General features: G+C 40.8%; 1 protein-coding gene across 1 annotated transcript; it reads left to right on the top strand.

Moving 5' to 3' along the window:
• KLKB1 (kallikrein B1) lies at positions 1-22,571 on the top strand. The gene is made up of 15 exons (XM_006092646.3): positions 1-78; positions 672-730; positions 4,533-4,695; positions 6,556-6,662; positions 8,943-9,102; positions 9,903-10,012; positions 12,478-12,637; positions 13,437-13,546; positions 13,698-13,860; positions 13,960-14,072; positions 14,236-14,404; positions 17,248-17,423; positions 18,393-18,488; positions 21,378-21,517; positions 22,094-22,571. Exons 2-15 carry the CDS (start codon positions 673-675, stop codon positions 22,283-22,285), a joined length of 1,917 nt encoding a protein of 638 aa, XP_006092708.1. The 5' UTR covers positions 1-78; position 672; the 3' UTR covers positions 22,286-22,571.
• Positions 22,572-24,995: the final 2,424 nt, after the last annotated feature.

Genomic DNA, 24,995 nt, shown 5'->3' with positions numbered 1-24,995 from the left:
GGAGGCTGCCGACGGGTGGCCCTTTGTCAGAGGCAGGAGACCCTCGGTCCAGAAGCTCGGAAGCAGCTGTGCCTTCAGGTAGAGAATTTCTATTATTCCCATTGCTTCCAAATAAAGCAGGTTTTTAAAAAATTAAGTCTAGTTTTTACGTTATGAAGAAGCCACTAGTTTGTTTTAATTGCCTGCCTATTTAGAAAGTGTTGAAGAAACTGGTGTTCTTATATGTGAAAATATTTACATGTTAGCTATTTTAAACTCAAAGAATATTGACTGATTTAAAAATTAACAAATGCACTTGAATATTTTGAGAGCTTTACTTGGGGAATCTGGAATGATATTATTGCCATTATTTACAATAATTTTCTTTCTGCTCAAATCAAGAGGATTCACAACTGTTGAGTTCCCTTCTACCAACTCCCTTTCCATAATTATGAACAACACAGGTGACAAATGAGCAATGAACACAATTATTCCTCTGGATGTCTCAATTTGCATCTTGTGTCGAGTCCCGGGGCACACAATGTGTAGAAAACCCATGTTCTCTATATGGTAATTGTGTGCTTCGATTCACCATCCACATGTTGAGAAGAAACTCTACATCACTTAGATTAAGGCTCATGTTCAGTAGACCTCACCCAGCAGAGTCACACATGTGCTGCTTTCTCTTTTAGGATGGTTCCCTTCAGGCACGCAGCTTATTTCATTTGCCTGTTTGCTACAGTCTCCTGTGGTGAGTGAATTATCTACAAAACATCGAGTTAAGGGTGTGGGAGAGAAGTTAGGAAGGACCGGGCACCGCTGGAAAAAGCTACTGAACATAGAGCTTTGGGGAAGGAGCCAGGCCCTAATAAGTCAGGACGTGTCTTTGAATGCTCTGTATTTCCCATGAAACCTCAGGGCGAGGAGCCCAGGAGTGGGAGTGCCTCTGGGTATGTGTTGGCAGAAACTTCTGTTTGGAAAGGACTCCCTGCCAAGCAGCTCGAAAACAATCAGCCTCCTATCAACATTAGTTAAAAATCAACTCTGTCTGAATGTTCCAGAGTGCCAGGCATTTTAAAGTGCCTGCGTCCAATCTGAGTATCCTAACAGGTACACAGTACATACTTTGATTCTTATAGGCAACCTGCGAACCATTTCAAAATTGAAAGTTCCTGGTTTAAATTCAATTCAATAAGCCATCCATTTGAATAGCTCTAGTTTCAACAAACCAGTGGTTTTGACCTTATTTCTCTCTCTCCATGAAATTTTCAGGGAATTAGGATGAGTATGGACACTGTTTCCCATGATTCCTGGTAGAGCGGAGTTTTGTCTGTGCCGCCCTTAGGGGTGGATTGGGAGTCTGTGTTGACTTAGGATGACGGCACCACAGTGCTGTTTCCTTATTTCTCAGATGTGTGGCTGAGACAAACACCTCTTGGGTAAAGGTTGTTTCTAAAGAGAGATCATTTCTTCAGGAAGAAGCTATGATTTTCTAAACCACAACTCCCCTCCATCTGTCCCCTCACTCTTCATTGTTCTGAGCCGTAATCATCACCACGTACAAGTCCACTGATGCTGAGGATTAGAAGCCAGAGATGCCCTGGACCATGGCCACCACAATTTTCTCTTTTTGGAAAAAAATTATATATATTCATGCTAGGAAAATGAAGGTGCAAGTAAGCAGAAAATGAGAAACTACATATTGTCTATAATTCCATCATTCAGAAATAGCTATTTTTAAAGGTGTTTTGTTTAATCTTTCATTTATTTTTCTACACATGTCTACTTACACATTTAACAAAGATGTTATTAATCATAGATATTTTTATTACTCACGTTTCCTATTTTTAGCTATCTTCTTGTGTGAGTTGGTATGTCATATTATTTGCAGATTAGTATTCCCCCCATTCATGTTATTTTTGTATGCAGATTTCTGCACACATATTCAGTTATTTTGGTAAAATAGCCTTTTAGAAATAAGGTAGAAAGGTGTGGGTATTTTGGAAGGTTTCATGCTCTACATTGTGAAATTCACTTCCAGAAAGGCTATTCCTACGCTGACTTTCTCCCCAGCACATGGGAGGGATCATTTCCCCACTTAGGCTGACTGGAATATTCATCAGTTGTTCCTCTCCTGGCACCTCCTCACCTCTCTGGAGCAGTCACCTAACTCATCTCTGGGAGACTGCTGCCTCCCAGTTAGGGTCCATGCGGTTGTGGCTGCGACCCAGGCAGGCCTGACCCAGTGAGTGCACACAGCCTGCTGCCTGAGGTGACCTGCTCAGAGCCACCGCCTGGCAACATCACTATTGTTTGCACTTCTAGAGATAATACTGATTTTTTTTCCCCTTCAAACTGGACTTGAGCTATGGGAGCACACAGAGGCCTAGGGTCTGACATGGTCTTGCCATTATGTGAAGCAAAGGCGACACCGAAACAGAGCAATCCTCTGCAGACAAATGGTGTTACGATAGGGTCAGCTGAGCCCCACGCCCAGGTCTGCCTGAATCCAGATTCCTTATGGACTCTGGGGTCTGAGCCCATACATTTCATTTGTTCTCAGTTACGTTTAACTTTGAACTAGGCTTTGTTTTTTTGGCTTTTTTTATCATTTGTAACTAAAGTCAGTACCTCAACACAGAAAACTTAGATCATTTAAAATGTTTGCTACTCTGTTGAGTAAAATGGCATCTGGTTGATTAAACTTGCCTGTATTTATGATTCTTAACAATTTTTCATATACTTAATCAGTTGCTTGTTTTACTTTTGCAAATTACCTTTTCATATCCTTCACCCACTTTTTAAAAATCAGAATCCTTTTCTTCTCCTTATTGATTATGTAATTTTTTTAAACAAAACCAAATAGCCCAAGTCTATGGACACAGAGCCCAGTGTGACATAACGTAACTTTATGTTATGAGATAACTTGTGTAACATTGTTTTACAGACACTCTAAAATACAATACAAAAAGCCTATCATCAAGTTGTCATCATCATCATCATCATCATCATCATCATCATCACCAACTTATGAGGATAAACAAGAACACTCACTAGAACTTTCTTTCTGCTTCTCTCCAAAGTTAGTGTATTTCTAGCTGTGTTACCCTCGGTCAACTCACTTGGCAGTTGACAAAGGCTCAGGCCCAGAATGGGGGATCTCAGCTAACACCACTCATTGTGTGCACCCTTTCTGAGCATTGAGATGGGGAAGGTGGTAGCTTAGTAATTATGAATCAGCCAAAAACACCAGTCATCTAAGAAGCAGGCCCTCCTGCATACTTGGCACTTGTATTCCCAGAAGCTCCCGCCTAAAGAGATCTCTGCTCTTCCTAAATATAAACCTTACCCAAAGGCAAGTCATCTTAGCCACACCTCTGAGAGGGAGAGAAGCAATTTTGTTGGGTTGGGTGTCATAATAGAGCCCAGGGCTAAAATCCTCAGAGGGGTTGGACAGTGCAGAGGAAATTTAAAGGTGAGTGTTAATGAAATGCATGTGTCTAAGCTGTCCATTCCCTGAAAGACAATACAAAAATAGACATGGTTAAAATTGAAGCGTGACTGCTGTCCTAAGCCATGGACAAGGTTGTTACGTGAATATCCTGTGGTTAACGGACAGTTGACCAGCCAGAGGGAACGCACTACTGGAGTTGGAAAAGCTTATTAAGCAGACTTTGAAGTGGGTCTTTCCAGGAAAACCCAAGAGTATAAGAGTAAAGATAACAATAATAGTATGTGGGATGCAGGGTACTTTAGAACTATGAACAATTCCAAACAGCAAACACCTCCAAATATATTTTCAGCTTGGCATATACATGCATTTGCTTAAATTATCTAAAAACAGAGCTTGTAGAAACTGAGCCAACACTGCCTTGCACTCATGCCTAAAGTAAAAAATGCCCAATAATGGTTAATTTGCTTGATTAAACTGAGATGAGGAAGAACATTTAATATTGGACAATAAAAGGGAACAAGATGGGAAGTCGAAAGGGCTGGGTTTATGTCCCAGACACTCATTAGCCCTGTGGATCATGGATAAGTCAGTGCTGCCCTGAAACCCAGTTACTTAACTGCTTTCTTAAAAAAAGAAAAAGTCAGATGCACCTGATCAAGCCTGTCTCTAGCTTCCCTTACAGAACTCTTGTGAGAATCTAGGTAGGGGGATGTTTGTTAAGAAAGTGTTTTAAAAAGAGACCATACATCATTATTTTTAAGACATGGTATTTTCATAGCATGTCAGGCAACAGGGAGAAGCCAAGCTAGGATTGAGTTTTCTTGGCAATAATTTACGTGCAAATTATTATATGATTTAAAAAAATGCACCCCAGTGTTTTTTCATATAGAAGTACCCATAAAATGCCTTTTAATCATAATTTGTTCAAATAGTGGCCTTAATATGTTTTATTCTGCCTTTATACTTAAGGTCATGTTGCACAGATCTTTGGGAATTCCATTGGGGAATTAAGAAGCATCAGGACACAGATACATTTCTACTAAAAGCATTATTTGCATTTGTTCCAAATTAACGTGTTTTTTCAATGATAATATCACAGGATGCCTACCTCAACTATATGAGAATGTCTTCTTCAGAGGCGGGGATGTGACCGCCATGTACACTCCGAGCGCCCATCACTGCCAGGTCATGTGCACCTTCCACCCCAGGTGTTTGCTATTCAGTTTTCTCCCTGCAAGTTTCACTAACGGCACAGATAAAAGGTAAGAGGTGATATTTCCTTATTGGGGAAGCCAGTCATTTTTCAAAATGGAAGCAGTTGTGTGCAAAGTGGTGCAGCATCTCACAGGGGTATGCTTCTCAAATGGGGTTCAAGGAATCACCTAGAGTGGATCTTACAAAAGTAATTTCTTAGGCTGACGCTCAGACCTACTGAACCAAAGTCGCTTTGGCCTGGAAACTGCATCCTAAACAAGTGCTGCATTCACTTAAAGTAGTAGAAGCTAGTCATTTTCTATCAAAGGTTTATAAGAAAAATGCTTGTGAATCGTCAGGTGAAGCGATTGTTTCAAGAAAGGATTTAATAACAGGTGTACATTTCACCTGCACAAGGACTCATGGTCACAAGTGTAGAGAGCACAGTCCTAAGAAAATAGAATGGAAAGCAAGCATTTTGTTGAGAATATAATTGAATAAGATCCAGAACTTGTGACCTTGGGAGGGGCCTGGACTGAATGGTGCTTATAGTAAGACAGTTGGGTCATCTAGGGTACGTATGGGGAGTGAATATATATATATATTTTCTTTTTTTATTGCTTAAAGTATTACAAATAGCATTACATATGCCTCCTTGAATGAATATATATTTTTAACTGGTAGTTTGGAAAAGTAAGAGCACTGAAAAAATATTACCTAATAACATTAAAAATGTTATTAGGTCATAAAGTTGCCTAAATATAGCCATAGTTTCATTGTACTTTTCTTTAATTTTGATCAATGTCCAGAATGAATGTATCTTCATCATTCCCATTTTCACATTTATAATACTTTTTTAATCTTCACTCTATTTGAATTTAAAAAATAATAGGAATTAGACAATAATCCTTTGATTCTAAGTGTTAAACTTGTACAGAAAAATCCAGATTTGATATGAGAGGCATTAACTTTTTAAATACTGTAAAAAGTTGAGCTAGGTTCTATAATCCTTCTGAATAATGACATTACCATTAAGATTGACATTAAAGATGGAAAAAAGTCTTTCATCAGGTGTGGACTAGAAGGAGTTAATAAGTAAGCTAAACACCTTATGTAGATTCAACTCTCATGACTAACATAATTTCTTTTTTGTTGTTGTTGTTAATTCTCACCCAAGGATATTTTTCCTTTGATTTTTTTTAGAGAGACTGGAAGAGATAGAGAAAGACAGAGAGAAATATTGATGTGAGAGAAACACATTGATTGGTTGCCTCCTGTATGTGCTCCCACCAGGGCCCGGGTCTGCAACCAAGGTATGTGCCCTTGACTGGAATTGAACCCAGGACCCTTTGGTCCACAGGCCTACACTCTATCCACTGAGTCAAACTGGCTAGGGCTATAATTTCTTTTTTGTTTAATTTATTTCAGAGAGAGAAAGAGAGAGGGATAGAAACATTAATGATGAGAATCATTGATTGGCTGCCTCCTGCACAGCCTCTACTGGGTATCAAACCTGTAACTGGGTTATGTGTCCTGACCTGGAATCCAACTGTGACCTCCTGAGCCACACAGATGAGGAGGAAATAATTTCTTAAGTAAATGAAAGCATATATAAAAATAATCACTAGATAGGAACATAATTCCCCAAAAGTTTAGGACCTCAGGAACAGCTGTTAACTCTTTAATATGATTGACTTTCTTTACTTAAAAATGTGAATGTAAAGGAAAACAAGGCTGAAGTTAGGTATTAACAAATACCATTAAATATTATTGTATTGCCTCTAAGAATGTTCTTCCCAGCAAGTGTCAGGGAAGCTGCCCTGTTTTTCTTATTGCTGACTCTATTGATCAGTGTACAAAAATGCTAGACATTTCCTCAATGTGTGTTTATTACTCTACTTCCTAAGTGACGCTGCTTTTAAAAACAGGTTTGGTTGCTTCTTGAAAGACAGTGTTACAGGAGCTCTGCCAAGAGTGCCACGGAGAAGTGCCATTTCTGGACATTCCTTAAAGCAATGTGGTCATCGAATAAGTGGTAAGGTGTGGGTTTCTCAGCTCAATTTGCATGAATAATGAGTCTCCCTAAGAGTAGCTTCTGCTCCAAGTCTATATTCCGGCAGATATGTGAAAGGGAGCGCTGAGAAAGATGACAGAGAGGGGTAGTGCTCTGGACGTATCTTCTTGTCCTTAGTCCACACATGCTCAGTGAGCCTCTATTATTTATGAGGTTAGCACTACAGGGTAAGAGTTGCAGAAAGGAAACACACATCCAGACAGTGGTCTTCCCTTGATTCCGGATTTAAAGAGAACACAGAGGGTGTCATCCCAGTGGTTCTTCCTGATTCTCACCCAGGGCGATGTTGTCATTTTTCCAGGGGGCATTTGACAGTGTTTGGAGATTTTTTTCAGTTGTTACAACTTGGGGATGATGCTATTAGCATCCAGTGAGTAGATATCAGAGATACTGCTAAACATTCCACAAGGCACAAGGAAGACCTCCAGCAAAGATACTCTGCCCCAAATATCAACACTGTGGAGGTTAAGAAGCCCTGCTAAGCCCCCACCCTGAAGGGCTGGGTTCTGTAATTCTTGCTAAAAATAACACTGCTTAGAAGAAATGTGAGGACTAGGAGGCCAGGAAACTTCAATTCTGATGCTTATTGCTACTAATGTCTTGGGAAACAATTCCCACCCTATCCTCATAGATTTAATGCAAATGACCTATAACTCTCACATGACTGATCAGAAAACAAAAAAGTACTGAAAAGATTCTCTTAACTGGTAGGTTGGCAGAAACTAAAAGTAATCATGTCGGATCCTTCACCTTTGCTATTCTATGATTCCTATATACAGTTAACCTCATAGTTTCAAATTTCAGATGTTTACAAACATTCCTCCCTCATTAACATCACTCCCTCAGCACACAACATTTTGTGCCTGCAGTTTGTAAAGTAAGCAGCCCTTAGTTATAAACATGGTGGCCGGACTCAGCCAATAGGAGGAGTACATTTCCTAATTTATAAGATCACATTTATATCTTAATATAATTTAGTGTAAATTATACAAGTAAGCATTATTTTTAATTATGGTATCATAGTGAAATTTAAAGAAAAACAATATTCTGCCTTTTCAATTCTCCTTATTGCTCCCCCACCCCCGCCATTAGTCTACTCACAGAGCTTGATTTATGTTACCTTTTAACTCTCCCTAAATAACTTTTAAAAAATTGAAGTGAAAAATGATTCCTGGCAAATGAAGATTCTAAACTCAGGACCAATTTTAGTTTAAAACATTTAGAAGTAGGTTTATAGCTTTAAACTAACCATAAAGAAAAGTTTTGGTCTGGAAGTATCCCATCCCAAGCCTTAGCCTGTTTCTTTTCTCATATGCAGCAGAATTGATAAGATATTCTATTTCTACAATCTGCAAACTCCTGTGTGTGTGAAGCACCGTGAATAGTCCATGGTCCTGCCCACCTCAATATATTGTTTTTCTAATCCTTTGTGTATTTTCTGTCAGTCCCACCATTAAATCCAGTTTTAGGACTTTTTCAACCTTACCTCTTAGGAGTGGAACAATACATATAATAGATATTTTTTCTTTAAGGAAAAACAGAACCTAACTCATAAATTTGGTTCATTGTCTGTAAAAAAAATTATCTATTTTTTGTTTTATATAAGATACATTTTAATTGGAAGGGTGGTTAAGTGGAATTTAAGAAAATTAAAAGCAAGAAGGGAAATGGTTTCACCTTGCTTGTAAAGAACTCTCCACATTTTGGAGCTCCAGTCGCGCAAGGTTAGCGCGCGGTACTTATAAAGAACTCTCCACATTTTATGATAATGATGTGACATATAGATGTCAATCACAGGGCTTACAGATGCAATTTGCAACCAGACAGGAGTAGTTGAAAACCGAGGGATAGGCAAAGAGATAAGATGCTCCTTCACTCAATGCAAGAGGTCAAAGCTTTACTGAGGCAACTGCCTAGCACACAGTAGCAGGGCCTCACTGCTACTGCCTCATCTCCCACTGCTCATTGACCATTTCAGGGAAGTATTACCTGTATTGCTGCACACACCTTGCAGTTTTAGAAGGAAAGTAACCCCTCTCTATGCTAGTACTCTAACACATATTGGAATGTGTTTATTTCAAGCAGTTTGATCTTTTAATGATGTAATAAAAATTCAAAATCCCCTAATGAATAGGGCAGTTGCCACAACCAGAATATCACCCTTCAAAACTACACTGCCCAAATTGATGATCTGCTTCTAAAAGGGAAACTGAATTTTCTCTATGCATCTTATTTGTACAGCTTGCCACAGAGACATTTATGAAGGAATTGATATGAGAGGAGTCAATTTTAATGTGTCTAAAGTTGAAAGTGTTGAAGAATGCCAAAAAAGGTGCACCAATAACATTCACTGCAAATTTTTCACCTACGCCAGGCAAACATTTCACAACGTGGAGTACCGGTGAGCAAAATTCAGTGTTTGTTCTTTACCAGAGTGATTTTATGGTTGAACTAGAGGCCCGGTGCATGAAATTCCTGTACTCGGGGAAGAGGAGGTCCTTCAGCCTGGCCTGTGTCCTCTTGCAGTTTGGGAGCCCTCTGGGGATGTCTGACCATTGGCTTAGACTCGCTCCCCTGGGGAGCGGGCTGGCAGTCAGACACCCTTAGTGCTGCCGCGGAGGTGGGAGAGGCTCCCGCCACTGCCGCTGCACTCGCCAGCTGTGAGCCCAGCTCAAGGCTTCTGGCTGAATGGTGCTCCCACTGTGGGAGCACACTGATCACCAGGGGGCAGCTCCTACATTGAGCGTCTGCCCCCTCGTGGTAAGTGCGCGTCATAGTGACCGGTCGTTCCACCGTTCAGTTGGTTTGCATATTAGCTTTTTTTATATAGGATTGCATGCTTCTTAACCTTTTTTATTTTCCAACTGAAAACTAAACAGGGCTTTTAGACCTAAGCACTCTCCTTATACACTTACTTTTGGTGTCATTTTTCCCTGAAGATAGTAATTTTCATTTGTTTCACAGATAGCCGTGCTTGTGGAATGAAGGTTCAGTAGAAAATGTCTTATAGAATAAGGTCTCTCACCCCATTCTCACCTTAACCTTTCCTCTGCAGAGGAGGAGGATGTCTATTTCATTATCAGTCATTGTTTAGATTGTTTTGTTTATTTTTCACAAACCATGGAGCATTTCAACATGAAATGGATGGCTGTGTGGACCTTGCAGTGTAGGAAGCAAAGTAACCTATTTCTCCACCTTCAGGAACAGCTGCCTATTAAAGCACAGTTCAACTGGAACACCGACCAGTATAAAGGTGCTGGAAAACGTGGCATCAGGATTCTCCCTGAAGTCCTGTGCACTCTCAGAAATTGGTAATCCCATGGCTTCTCTTTCACTAAGTAATTGTAGTAGGCAGAATAAGAGCTCTCCAAATGAGTTCACAACCTATGATTATGTGACCTGATAGGGCAAAAGGGGCTTTGTAGAGGTGACGAAGTTCAGGACTTTGACATTGGAAATGATTCTGGATTATGTGGATGGGCCCAGTGAAGTGACAAGCTTCCTTATAAGAGAAATAGGGAGGCAGAAGGATCAGTCAGAGAGAGAGAGAGAGAGATTTGAAGATGGAGGAAGGGTCCATGAGCCAAGGAATGCCGTGGCCTCTAGAAGGAAAAGGCTAGGGAAGCCCTGACAACATGCTGATTGTAGCTCAGTAAGACCCATTTCAGACCTCTCCTCTCCAGAACTGTGAGATAATAGATGTGTTTTTCTAAACCACTAAGCTGATAATCATCTGTTACAGCAACAATGGGAGGCTAGTGCAATGATACGTCAGAGAAAGCTAGAGGGTCATTTCTTGGTGGTGTCCATTGTCTATTCAAGTGACTCTAGCATAAGGAATCCATGAAACCCTGTGGTATACAAGTAATTTCAGTTAGAATTATCCAGGAAATTGCCATGACATTCTACCTTATTTAGCCTATCATGGTGGAAATGATAAGTTGTGATTGAAATCAAATCATTGATAGCCAATCCTACAAAGTATCAAGTGACAACTCTGTGCCAAGCCCTGTGGTGGGTGCTAGGCTAGGACCCCTCCGTGAAAGATTGGGAATTCAGCAACAATGCATTTCTCTTCTTATTTGTTCCTTCTCTTCTCCAGAACCACCCTCCCCTCTCCCCTGATGTGTACCAGATCTATTGGTTCTAATGGTACTGATTTTTAATTTTTAATAGGAATATTTTTTTCTGTTTCTTCAAGAATGATATTTTAATATAGTATATATTTTTCATAGTTTTTAGAATTTGATATATAATTTACATAATATAAATTTAACCCTGTTAAGATCTATGATTCAGTGGTTTTCACTGTATTCACAAAATTGTTCAACACTGACCACTATGCAGTCCCAGAACATTTTCATCATCCCCGAAGAAACACTGAATCCAATAGCAGTCATTCTCTATTCAGGGTGTGACTGAAAATTTATATTGCCACTTCAAAAGAGGATAACCAGGAGGGTAAGATATCTAGAAGTGATGGGCAATTTAAAAAAATGTTTAAAGGACTAAGCTAAAGATATTTCACCTGAAAAAGAGCCAGATGACTGTCTTAATTTTTTCTGTGTTTTGATGATCTGCCATTGGGAAAGGGATTAGTTTAATTTGTGTGGTTTTGTAAGAGAGATCTAGGTAAATGTTATCATGAAGAAAATAAGAAAAGTTTCTAATACTAAGAGTGGTTCAGAAAGAAATGGCCTTTGTCATTAGGTAGTGAGCTCCTTATCAATGTAAATGTCTAAGTAAAACTTAGACAATTTGTTGGGGATACCTTTGAAAGGATGTAATTATAACATGGATGACCCATAAGTTCTCTCCCAGCTTCAAGAGTCTATTAAAGATTTCAATAGTTGAGGTCTAATTTCTGAGCCTGCCTCTTTGAAGATAATTATGTTATGAAGGATACTCTCTCCTGATCTAATTTAGTGCATTTAAATTCAATGTTTTTTCTCTCCAATAATTGCTATCATTGTTATTTAACTTCTATAATTTTAATAGAATTTATGTGCTATCAAACTGAGTACAATAATATAAACACAAAATGTAATTCAAAATAAGATTAAATAAGAATAATGAAAGTGGATTTTCTTCTGTTCTAATTTCATTGGGCACATGGCATTTTTGTCAGCTAACTGATACTTTTCTTTCTTTTTTTTAAATGTGTTTTTATTGATTTCAGAGAGGAAGGAAGAGGGAAAGAGAGAGAGAAACATTAATGATGAGAGACAATCATTGATCGGCTGCTTCCTGCACGCCCCCTACTGGAGATTGAACCCACAACCTGGGCATGTGCCCTCATAGAGAATGGAACCTTGACCTCCTGGCTCATGAGTTGACAACAACCACTAGACCACACTGGCAGGGTCTGATATTTTTCTCAATCTGTTTTTATTAAAATCTTATGCACAATACTCAAGACAATATAACACAAAACCTCATGTTTCTAAGGCCTGGAATTCAGGGTCAAGGTAATATAAAGAAAATATGAACCAATGCTGAGTGAGTAACCTATATATTTTGCATTGGTTAGTATAGAGCTAGGAGCATAGGTTGAGCTATTTTATTTCTCTGACATAGGAATCTGTCTTATATGAGAGTTAGACCAATTTTCCCTTCTTCCAAATGGCAAACAAGGTTGGGGAGATGTTGACATTTTTTTACTTAAGATGTTTAGTGCTGTGAATAGCCATAATTTCCTTAGTTGTGATGACCAAGTACATGTACATTTAGCGTTGCGTCATTTCCTGAGTAGCACCTTCCCTCTGTGAGTTCACAGGCTGCCACATGAACATGTTCCAACATACGGCATTTTCGGATGTGGACGTTGCCAGAGTCATCACTCCAGATGCTTTTGTCTGTCGAACCATTTGCACCTATCACCCCAACTGCCTCTTCTTCACTTTCTATACCAATGCCTGGAATGTAGAATCGCAAAGGTGAGTTGGAATGTGTAGCCTTTGCTGCTGTCCTGTCATTGCTTTTATTTTATAGTTTTGAGTTTTTAAAAGTTTGGTTCATTTCCCTCAACATGCTGGACACCCAGCACTGAAGTAGATACTTTTCTGCCAGGTGCAAATTAGTTAGGAGATTAGCAGACTTCTGTACCCACCTCCTCTCACTCATCATACCATGGAGTCCAGGGACCAGCCACGGAAAAAGAAGGATCGGATCCCTTTCTTACTGATCTTATTGTTTTGTATCACTCACCGGGAGCATATTCTTCAAGCACCTCATTCTAACTCCTCTGTTTCAGAAACCAGAGCCCTGCTTATCCTGACCAAGGTTCTGGTTGACCTGTTTACCCTCAGATAACCCACCCTTTTCTTTGTATACAATAGGGAGCTAAGAGAACAGTATCTAGGCCTGGCCAGTGTGGCTCACTTGGTTGGGCATTGTGCGTCCAGGGCACTGAATGATTGCGGGTTCAATTCCCAGTCAGGGCACGTGCTGGGTTGTGGGCTCAATCCCCAGTGGGGGGCGTGCGGGAGGCAGCCAATCGATGTTCTGCTCTCACATCGATGTTTCTCTTTTTAAAAAAATAAAAAAAAGTATCTAGTTATATAACAGTGTCAGCAGCATAAATCCCCAGAATGTGTTCTTTGTTCTCTCTTTTTTTCAACCAGTCCTGCAGTCTGAATTAGTTTGAAGAGACTCTCTCAGAAGAATAAAATTGTCGGGGTGCTGTTTTTTTAATTGGGTGCGATTTTCTTTCCCTTGCTTTTTTTTTTTAAATAGAAATGTGTGTTTACTTAAGACTTCCAAAAGTGGGACACCAAGTTCCCCGACTCCTCAGGAAGACACCGTGTCTGGATATAGCCTTCTAACCTGCAAACGAACTTTGCCTGGTAATGTTTCAGTCATCTTACATATAATGTGACCGATTTTATTATCTTCAAGTAACAGTGATGAAACAATCCTCAGTGTACCCGAAACTTGTGTAAATGTGGTTTATTGCTTTTTGCATCTTATATCTTCTTATGTTTATATTCACCACAGAGCCCTGCCATTCAAAAATTTATGCAGGAGTTGATTTTGGAGGGGAAGAATTGAGTGTGTCCCTCGTTAAAGGAGCCAGGGGTTGCCAGGAGACCTGTACGAAGATGGTGCGCTGTCAGTTTTTCACGTACTCTTTACTCCCAGAAGACTGTCAAGGAGACAAGTTAGTGAGAGTTTATTTTTCCAAGATAGTTGGCAAGACAATTCCATGAGATGTCCCCGCTTGTGAGGGTTTACCCTTTGTTCTGATCATTTCATGCAGGTGTAAGTGTTCCTTACGATTATCTTTGGATGGCTCTCCGACTAGAATCACATACGGGATGCAAGCGAGCTCTGGCTATTCTTTGAGGTTGTGTCGAAGTGGGGATAGCTCCGGTGAGTGCACCCATTTTCCCATAGAGCTGTGAAGGGCCATCTGCATTGTCCTCATAGCTTGCGGAGCCTTAATGTGATGGAATTCTGTATCTTTCTTTCTGGGCTGAGGAGGACTCCCACTCACCTCTGATTCCAGCCATTAACTTCAACACCCTCTTTCCAGTGTGCACGACAAAACCCAGCGGACGCATTGTGGGAGGAACCAATTCCTCTTGGGGAGAGTGGCCCTGGCAGGTCAGCCTTCACGTGAAGCTGGCAGCCCAGAGCCACGTGTGTGGAGGGTCCATCATTGGAGACCGGTGGGTCCTCACTGCTGCCCATTGCTTTGATGGGTAAGTTTTGGCTTCTTGTTATCCAGGGTCCTATCTTGGTTTTTTGTTTTGAAGAGTCTAGAATTGATTTCTCAATCATCATGTCAGTTTCTGAATGGAAGATTATTCTTATTTAATAAAAAAAAATATTTTAAAGCAGAGAAGATAGTAGAAATGTTGAACAACTAGTAGGAGCTGAGCACTGACCAGTCTGAACCATGAGACCAAAGTGAGGTGTGTTAGCAGTCTTCTTCAAAGACAGTTTTTTCAGGCCCATGGATGCACAGATGTACTAAATAATATTAATAGTAAGTAGAAAAACAAAAATGCAATAGTTTGTTACCCTATTTTAAGAAATATATTCTGATATACTATTTCTACGTTATCAGGCAAATAGTAGACTTGACAGGATTTTAAAATTTTAAAACACTTAGACTTTGTTGTTAGAACAGGGCTTCACTCCCAGCTCTGCCACTTGGCAGAGGTCTGACTGCCCTTGGGGAATTGTAATTCTCTCTTTCTTTTTTCTGCCTGTAAAATATGAATAACAATAGTGTCTAATTCATAAGGTTACTGGAAGGATTGAGTGACACACTTGAAATGCTTAGTACTATACCTAGAACATAAAGTTACTCAAATATAAGCTCTGAATAAAAAAGTGTACAAAGGACAAAGCATGTGAATGAGCAAAAGAGATACTAGTGGCCCTAAAATAAAAGGCTCTTGATATCTTTCAAAAAGTGTTATTGTTGTCATAGAATTCCGCATCCCACCTCCCTTCCCCATTATAAAATTACTGTGAGTCCGGCTGGTGTGGTTCAGTTGGTTGAGCGTTGCCCATGCACCAATCCATCACTGAATGATTCCTGGTCAGGGCACATGTGGGTTCGACCCCTTGTAGGGGGCATGCAGGAGGTAGCCTATCGATGTTTCTTTCTTTTTTTAAAAAAAAGATATATTTTTATTGATTTCAGAGAGGAAGGGAGAGGGAGAGAGAGAGAACCATTAATGAAGACAGAATCATTGATTGGCTACCTCCTGCACGCCCCCTACTGGGGATCAGGTCCACAGCCCCGGGCATGTGCCCTTGACTGGAATTGAACCGGGGACCCTTTGGTCCATAGGCCAACACTCTATCCACTGAGTCAAACCAGCTAGGGCCGATTGATGTTTCTTATGGATGTTTCTATCTCTTTCCTTCTTACTCTCTCTCTCTCTCAAATCAATAAAAACATATTAAAAAAATAAAAATAAAGAAAAGTTACTGTGAACCAGCGTTCAGGATACTGCTGCTGAAATATAACAGTCAGAGGCAACATTGAACAGAGCCAGGCTCCCCCAGTCCCCACAGCAGCATGAGTCTCAGGTAGGGCTCTGCTCCCAGGGCGTTGCTAGGGGAAGGCTGCTGGCCTGGCTGGAAAGACTCTGTAAACAGAAGTAGTTGTTCCACTTTTTACTAAATTAACCCAATTTGGGACCAAGAATTTTCATCCTTTTTCCCCCCAGCTTTATTGAGACATAATTGACAAGCAACATTGTGTAAATTTAAGGTGTACAATATCATGATTTATATATATAACTAACACATTATCACTCACATAGTTATAATTTTTTGTGAGTGATGAGACCTTTTAAGATTTACTCTTAACAACTTTCAAGTATGCAATACAGTGCAGTTAACCAATACAGTATAGTCACCTTGCTGTACATTACATTCCCAGACTTTATTCGTCCTATAACTGAAAGTTTGTACCCTTTGACCTACCCCTCCCTTCACCCCTCAGGCAACCACCAATCTGCTCTGTCTCTCTGAGTTAAGGATTTTAGATTCCACATATAAGTGAGATCACACAGTATTTGTCTTTCTCTGTATGATTTATATCACTTAGTGTGATGCCCTCAAGTTTCAGCCATGTGGTTGCAAATGGCAGGATGCCCTTCTTTTTAAGGCTGAATAATCCGTTTTATATACCACATGTTCTTTATCCACTCATCTGTGGATGGACACTTAGGTTGTTGCCATGTCTTGGCTGTTGAAAATAATGCTGCAGTGAACACAGAGGTGCAGATGTCTCTGAGAGATGGCGATTTTGTTTCCTTCTGATACATACCCAGAAGTGGGATTGCTGGACCATACGGTTCCATTTTTATTTTCTTGTGGAGCCTCAGAGTGTTTTTCATAGTGGCTGCACCAGTTTACGTCAAGAATTTTCATTTTGAAGGCTCAGTGTTGTGTCTGTTTATAAGAGCTAGAGTTTTTGTGCTTGTCTTGCACCACTCATAATAAAAATTTCCAAATCTTTACACAAAATAAGACCGCTATAATAATTTTAGGTTTACTTTGTATATGTTCAGATTTAAAGAGTTGATTTAAATGTTCATACTTCCCAAAATAAAATAGATAGATTGTGAATGGCACTGAAGTCCTGCTTCATTTGCCCTCTTAGAGGGGCTTCTGAAACAGCCTGACTCCCCGGCAGCTCTGAGTGTCCCTGAGCAGTTGCTCTCAGGACTGTGAGCTGAGCAGGGCTTTCCAGGATCAATTCCTGTCGTGTCTCCCGACCAGTTTCTCCCAGAATGGGACAGTAACGCTGTTGTACTTTCACTCACGCCAACATGAAATCATTACAGAAATGTGTGTTTTCAGTGTTATTAAACTAAATCTTCAGAGATCCAGGACTGCTGGATGGGCCATGATAAGTCGCAGAGGGGGCGTTGGGTAAGTAGAAACACGTCACACGTAGCATTCTCTTCCTAGTTTTTTGTTTTGTTTTGTTTTTGTTAAAGGTAAAGGGAAGGAAAAAAGACCAGTGTCCAATACCAGCCTCTCTAGTTTCAAATAGATGTTTATTTTTCTCCCCTAGGCTCAACTTTGTGGATATTTGGCGCATTTATGGAGGCATTTTAGATTTGACAGAGATTACAAAGGAAACACCTTTCTCACAGATAAAAGAGATTATTGTTCACCACAATTATAGCATCTCAGAAAATACTAATGATATTGCCTTGATAAAGCTCGCGGCTCCTTTGAATTATACTGGTACGTAGTGCACTCAAGGAGACATCCAGTTGAATGGCATTGCTTTACGTTTTCACATCGATTTGAGTGAGAGGGTAGAATCTGCGGAGACTGTCTTCTTCATTTTCTGGTTGGTGGAGTTGGGGAAAAGGTGAAGTTGCCAGGGCAGATAAGACCTGTGGCTTGACATAAAAGTCTCCTCTATGTAGGAGCAAGAAATGTTCATTAGTTCCCAAGGGTAGGGAAACAACTGCTCAGACATTATGGAAGTAATAGACATAGAAGTGTCTTTGCCATCCGGGAAGCATGGCTTCCTTTAACTAGGGGAGAAGAATTAGCATTGCTCTGGGCTGAGGCTTATTGAGTCTATGGGGGCAAGTGGGGCATTAATAAATTTCCAGGTGTAACTTGAGCAGAGGAGAAACTGATGGAGGAGGCAGCTCTGGGAAGTCAGTCCGCGGTTGTGGGAGGTGCTGCCTTTCAGGTACAAACAATGCCCCACAGTTGCTGAAGGTGTGCTGTGTCCATGGACAATTCCGCGACCTTGAGCAAGTTGCTTTTACTTCTTAGCACCTCAGTTTTCTCATTTATGAAATGGGCATGATAATTACCCCATGGTGCTGTTAGAATAATTAAGTCAGCTCATTAAGTTAAAGCATTTAACTTGGTGCCTGAAACAGTGTTAGACACTCTATTCCCATTAAAAGTATCATATACAGAATAAGAGGCAGAACTTCTAAACGCCTTTGACTGTAAATTTGAATTCTGAGGTTCTTCATTTAATACAGAAAATGTAATAAGGAAAATGTCCTGTGAAAATGACTTTGATGGTGAGAAATTTTCTTGAATCATTGACCTTAGAAATTGAGCAGGAGGAAAAAGGGTTTTTTTTCTTAGTGCTACTCCATAGTAAGAGAATATGGGGGAAAGAGTGTACTTTTAAAGTATCTATAACTTTAACTAAAGTCTAATTTTAAAATTACTTTTCAGAATTCCAAAAGCCAATATGCCTTCCTGCCAAACATGATACAAACACAATTTATACCAACTGTTGGATAACGGGATGGGGCTACACAAAGGAGCGAGGTACAGTGTGACATTGTAAATGTTGTTCCTAAAGCAAGTCTCATATGTTAAAGCACAGGGCGTGGATCAGTTCAACCTGCCCCTAAAATTATATCCAAACGCATGGTCTTTCCAATCGATTGATTCTCAAGTATTTGTTCAGTGGCTCTGGAGAAGATGCATTTTTGCCTGGACCTGGAAGAATTAATCAGATAAACTTTTTTTTAAAATATATATATTTTAGTTCTCAACCTGTGGGTCACGACCCCTTTGGAGGTTGAATGACCCTTTCACAGGGGTCGTCTAAGACCATCGGAAAACACATATATAATTACATATTTTTTTGTGATTAATCACTATGCTTTAATTATGTTCAATTTGTAACAATGAAAATACATCCTGCATATCAGGTATTTACATTACGATTCATAACAGTAGCAAAATTATAGTTATGAAGTAGCAACGAAAATAATTTTATGGTTGGGGGTCACCACAGCATGAGGAACTGTATTAAAGGGTCGCGGCATTAGGAAGGTTGGGAACCACTGCTCTATAATGAAGATCATTTGTTTGACTTCACATAAAGGATTGGTCCCACAAAGGACTAACAATCCCACTGAAGCCCATCCTGTTAGTAGTATTAATAATGTTCCTATCTCCCAATGACACTGTTTCCTCTTGATATTCATGACCAGGAATCTAGGCAGGCACACCATCTCTCTGAATGGCAGGCTTTTAATCTATTTTTTTATGCATCTCTCCTGCAATCTTGATAAAGCCTATGGACCACTTCCAGAATGATGTTTTTAAATGCTTAGATAAAAACATATAGGATTATAAAAGCAACCAATGAAATTGCAAGACAGTTATCAAAAGTACTTTTTAAAAGATGTAACATAGTCACACATGTGTTTCTTTATTAATATATTAAATAGCGAGTTGTTCTAATAACTACCACAATTTGAAATTGTGATGAGCACAAATGATCATTTCAGTTATCTGTCGCAAGTGCAATGTGACTGGAACATATTTGCGATTTGGAGTGATGGGAAAGGCAGAGGTATGGCTAATACTCCTGAGATAGTTGCCTACACTCACAATTGAAGGGAGTGTTAGACTTCAGTTAGAGGTTGGTGAAAAGAAGAATGTATTTTTCCTCTATCCAAGTTTATGGACAATGTGAATTCTTTCTATGGGCCCTAGGTTAAGAACACCTGCTTATGAATACTTGGGGCACTTCAATTGCCCTTGAAAATTTCAGGAAACCAGTCATTCTTTCCTTCCAAAATGATGTTCCTGATAGACATAATAAGGAACACTATATATAATCACTCTTGGCAAAAAGAGATAGCTTGCCAAGCTCTCTCCATCTTTCCTAATATAGTCCTTCATTCAACTAATTCAAATTTTTCAGATTTTTGACTAGTCAAGATAGGAAGATTTAAAAATAACTTTAACTGGACACTGGTAGAAAATATCCTATCTAATAAAGAGGGGATATGCAAATTGACTGTCATGCAATCACAAAGATGGTGGTGCTCACAGCAGAGGCTGGGTTTCCATAACACAAGATGGCTGCACCCTTAGCGGAGGCTGAGTTCCTGTAATGAGTCTTAATGACCAATCAGCAGGGACCTGAGGCTGCGAGGTGCTGGGCCAGGGCAGTGGACTTGAGGCTGCACCCCCTGCCTGCGGGGGCTTGACAGGGGACCTCATGGTTCGCCCCCAAACCCCGGGGGACCTCAGGCTGCTCCCTCTACCCAGTGGGGCTTGACGAGGGCCCTGAGGCTGTGCCCCTCACCCAACGGGGCTTGAAGGGGGACCTGAGGCTGTGCCCCCCACCTGGTGGGGCTTGATGGGGGACCCCAAGATGTGCCAACCCCCCCCGGACTGGGGGTCCTCAGGCCATGCCCCCTGCCCTGGTGCCGGGCCAGGGGAACTCGAGGTGCACCCCCTGCCCTGGTGCTGGGCCAGGGGACCTCAAACTGCACTGCCTGCCCTGGTGTAGGGCTGAGGGACCTCAGGCCATGCCCCCCACCCCAGCATCAGGCTGGGAGACCTGAGGGTGTGCTGGGGACCTGAGGTTGCACCCCCCACCCAGCAGGGCTTGAGAAGGGTGGGGCTGGCCGGGATTGGATCTCACCCAATGGGGGTGGGGCCAGCTGGGTCTGGGTCTCATGTGATTTTGAAGCGCAGGGGTGGGCAGGGACTTGACTTGACTTTGGTTCCCATGGCGTGCCCCAGACTCTGACAGGAGGAAGATTTTCATATACATTTTATTAATTTTCTTTCATCTCTGACATTTCTATTATAGAGAAGGGGCAAATAGCAATATTAAAATATTTCCTCTAATTAATCCCCTTTTAATGGGCACGAATTTTGTGCACTGGGCCACGAGTTTGTAAATAAACTGTTCTTCATGGAAAATGCTGACTTGCTTTTACTTGAAGAACAAAATGCTCCTCTATTGCCAGAGATTTGGTTTATTTTTTTAGTTATATATTTAAAGATTATCATTTTTAATATATAAAACAAAACTACAAGGTAAGAGCTTCAGTTTTTTGGATTGTAGGCAAGAGGAGGGAATTTCTGAGAAACTTCTATTGGATGAGAGAATGGCAGAGAATATGGAAGCAAAATCTCTGGTTAGTCTTGCATCTGGAGTTGTTCTAACACAGCATCAGAGGCCAATAAAGGGTACAGTCCCCTTCTCTTTGTGTGTGTGTGTGTGTGTGTGTGTGTGTGTGTGTGTGTGGTGTAATTCTCCCTTCTCACCTTTAGTATGTATATACAAAGGAATGGCCTTAATGCAAAGTTCATCATTCTGATTGATTTGCTTTAAGACTTCATTCTTATTTTCACATTTATTGTATTTCCTCCTTCTGAAGTTATATATTGGTTACTTCATAGGTGAAGTCCAAAATATCCTTCAAAAGGCAAATATTCCTTTGGTTACAAATGAAGAATGCCAGAAAAGATATAGAGATTATGAAATAACCAAAAAGATGATCTGTGCTGGCTATAAAGAAGGGGGAAAAGATGCTTGTAAGGTAATGCCTTCTGTTATAATAATCATGCAAACTTGAGAAAATCCATTTCAAAATATATTTTCTAATAGAATATGTCATTATAGTTTTTTAAATCAGAGTTAAATGGTCTTATAATTTCATACATAACCTCTAAAATTATACACATATATAATTTATAGAACATATGTTACAATCTGTGCAGGAACATGCTATATTTAAAGGAGGACAATTGTACGTACAATAATTGTACTAAAATGTAAGAATATTAAGCTTATTTTTTAAAATGTTTTTATTGCTTTCAGAAAGAGGAAGGGAGAGGTAGAGAGGGATAGAAGCATCAATGATGAGAGATAATCACTGATTGGCTGAATATTAGGCTTATTTGACAGTGGAATGAAGGTGTCAACATTTCTTCGTTGGACAATACATTATTGAATTGCATAATTTTCACCACGTTCAACAGCTAATGAGCCATATGAGATGCCTGAAAATCTATAAGAAATCAGACTTGTATGGTGTGTGGTATGACTACAGAATGTTAAAGGCACCTCTGTCATAACCTTCTCTCATTTTCTTTTTCTGCCCACTGTGACACAGGGAGATTCAGGTGGCCCTTTAGTTTGTAAACACCATGGGATGTGGCATTTGGTGGGCATCACCAGTTGGGGTGAAGGCTGTGGCCGCAAGGAACAACCAGGTGTCTACACCAAAGTTGCTGAGTACGTGGACTGGATTTTAGAAAAAACACGGGGAAGTGACGGACAGTCTCTGATGAAGTCACCGGCGTGAGGAAGCTCCTCAGAGGTGGGGAGGAGCCCAGTCTGAAGTGTAAGTTTTGCAACGTGGGTTTCATTCAAACACTGAGCCTTGGGGCTCTGATCTGCAGAACCATGAGAGTGGTATCTACCTCGAGTCCCTGCCATGGGGATAAAAAGTGACACGGCATACAACGGGGCTAAAGCTGATGGCTCACAGAGGCATGCTTCCAGTATTTGCTAATCCCACTAATAATGGAGATAACACCTGAATGTCTCCACAATTGTTCAGTGTGAAATAAAATGGTGAAAGAGTGTGATTAAAGAGTGTTTTTTCTCCGATTGTGAAACAGAACCAAAGAAAACAGTTCAGAATCTAGCACAATGCGTGGTGCCATTCTAACTTCCCTGCTTGTCTGGAACTCAGTATATCTCAGAGATAACAATTCTCTGTGCATCACCCACGGGGTCATTAACCCTACCACTTTCCCCCTTACTGGGGGTGAAGCACCAGTAAGGTTGGGGTTTCCTGGACAAGTGCTAGGGAAGAAACCTGTGTAACATCTGTTTTTCTAAGAAAGAGGTGAGACATTTGAACTTTGGAGAATAGCGATGCATCTTTTCATTTTGACCTCTTGCTTTGGTGACCCTGGAGTGGCCACAGGCTCCAGGCTGGCTGTGCCAGGCGACCTGTGGGGCTGCAGGCGTCTGGTTGCAGCTCCTGCCCTGGGCTCATCGCACAGCCTTCGTGGAGGGCAAGGAATCTGCTTGACTGCGGGTTCAGTGGACATCGGGATTCATGATAGCAATTTGGAAGTATTATTAGGTATAAAACTCTCATAGCGCTCATGGTAGTAGCAAGTAGCCCTGGAATGGATGATGTAAATCTATGTAATGTGTCCAGCCAGCATGGCTCAGTGGTTGAGTGTCCACCTATGAACCAGGAGGTCACAGTTTGATTCCCGGTCAGGGCACATGCCCGGGTTGGAGATTCGATCCCCAGTGTGGGGCATGCAAGAGGCAGCAGATCAATGATTCTCTCTCATCATTGATGTTTCTATCTCTTTCTTCCTCTCTCTTCCTCTCTGAAATATATATAATTTTTTTGAAATCTATGTAACACAAATTTCCAAGTTGCCTGTGATAACCACACTGATACCAGGTGTGCTACATTAAGCTGACGTATGTTCACACATAAGTGACCATTTATAAAATATTGTGTAGGTTAAGTGGAAAAATAGAAAAGTTGCTAAGAAAGATGGAGTTTTTCCTTCCACACTCAGAGACTCTCAGTGGTAGGAAGGGCTAAAGATTGTGGGGGGGCTGAAAAACAACCATGAGGACTGGGTTCTTCACAAACCACACAATAGGACACTGAAGAGTTAAATTTCCTCAGGAGGAAAAAATCTCCAGATTTTGTCAAATCTGGCTGGGTTCCAGGAAATGATTACAAATAAACACAACCTCATCTTTTACTTTGGCATGTAATAAAGATATTGGTCTTTGTTCCATGTGGATGCTGTTTTATGTTGAAACAGAAGAAAATGGTTGGCAATAAAAGTCTTTTATCTTCGGCCCTTTGGTATTGATAATCCTATGGGGCCTTTAAACAGTGCCAGTAGGGTTACTGCTGGGCTTTTGTAGGTCAGGGCAGGACCTTGTTTGGGCAGAATTGAGAGGAGAGTTTTGAAATGTGACCTCCCCTGGGGTATGAAGGATGGGTTTAACGTTGCCAGTGGAAGCCAGTAGTACTGGATTGATCTCTTTATTACTAACAACATCTTCATGTACAGGGGTGAACAGAGGAGCCCTTCCCACAGTCAGAGGCTTGGGACTGAGAAGTGGGTAAGAGGCTAAGAAGGCGAGAGACTGCCATGGCTTCAACACTCTCTCGAGAGACTGTGAGTTCAGAGAAGGAATAGGCCACGGGCAGTGCTGCAGTCTTTTTGCAGCAAGCGTTCAGGAATTTGGAGAAGGGGCTGTGACATAAATGGATATACTAGACAAGAAATACAAATTTAGAAGGCATTGGGAGGGGGTGGGCCAGACACATACCTACTCTCTAGTGGAGTGGTTTTCCGAATATCTGGACCCAGGGCTTTTTATTTACACATTTTGCCCTTTAGCAAAGCAAACACACATATCAAAGGTAAGGTTTGGTAAACAGTAAAAGATTATCAGGTTAGGGGGTTGCCTAGAGCCATTCATTGTCTTGACAGAACAATCGGTGCATAGCCTTTAGTTCTTGCTAAAAGCCCACGGTCCCTCAGCCTTCTGAGGACCTCTTGCATAATTATGACCTGCTGGTGTAGCCTCCAGCAGGGCAGTGCCACCAGTAGCAAGAAGGCAACAGAACATGGACTTGGGTAATGGACTTCACAGGTACACATCTGATAGGCGGACAACCAAGGAATCCAAGGTCTGTCTCCCTTTTCACCAAGGTGTGGGAAACCTCTAGTTGGAACTTAAAGCTCCTATTTTAATTACTGTTGATCTCTAGCTCCTCACTAAACTGTAAACAACTTTGAAGGAGGCTCCCTTTCATATTCCATGTCCATGGGCATTGAGTACCTGTCTAATGAATGAATACATCTTTATTCTAAAATGGAGGCTCCAAGAAATACAAGTATTAGCTTGAGGGCATAGCAAGTCCAGAACCCGGACCAAGGTTGGCATTCGTATCCCAGATGATGGCCCATGCCATGCATCCTCAGACTGTGAGAAGGACAAAAGATGGCAGGGCA

This window comes from Myotis lucifugus, unplaced genomic scaffold (assembly GCF_000147115.1).
Source record: "Myotis lucifugus unplaced genomic scaffold, Myoluc2.0 scaffold_102, whole genome shotgun sequence".
Lineage (NCBI taxonomy): Eukaryota > Metazoa > Chordata > Mammalia > Chiroptera > Vespertilionidae > Myotis > Myotis lucifugus.
This window is presented reverse-complemented; position numbering and strand designations above follow the sequence as displayed.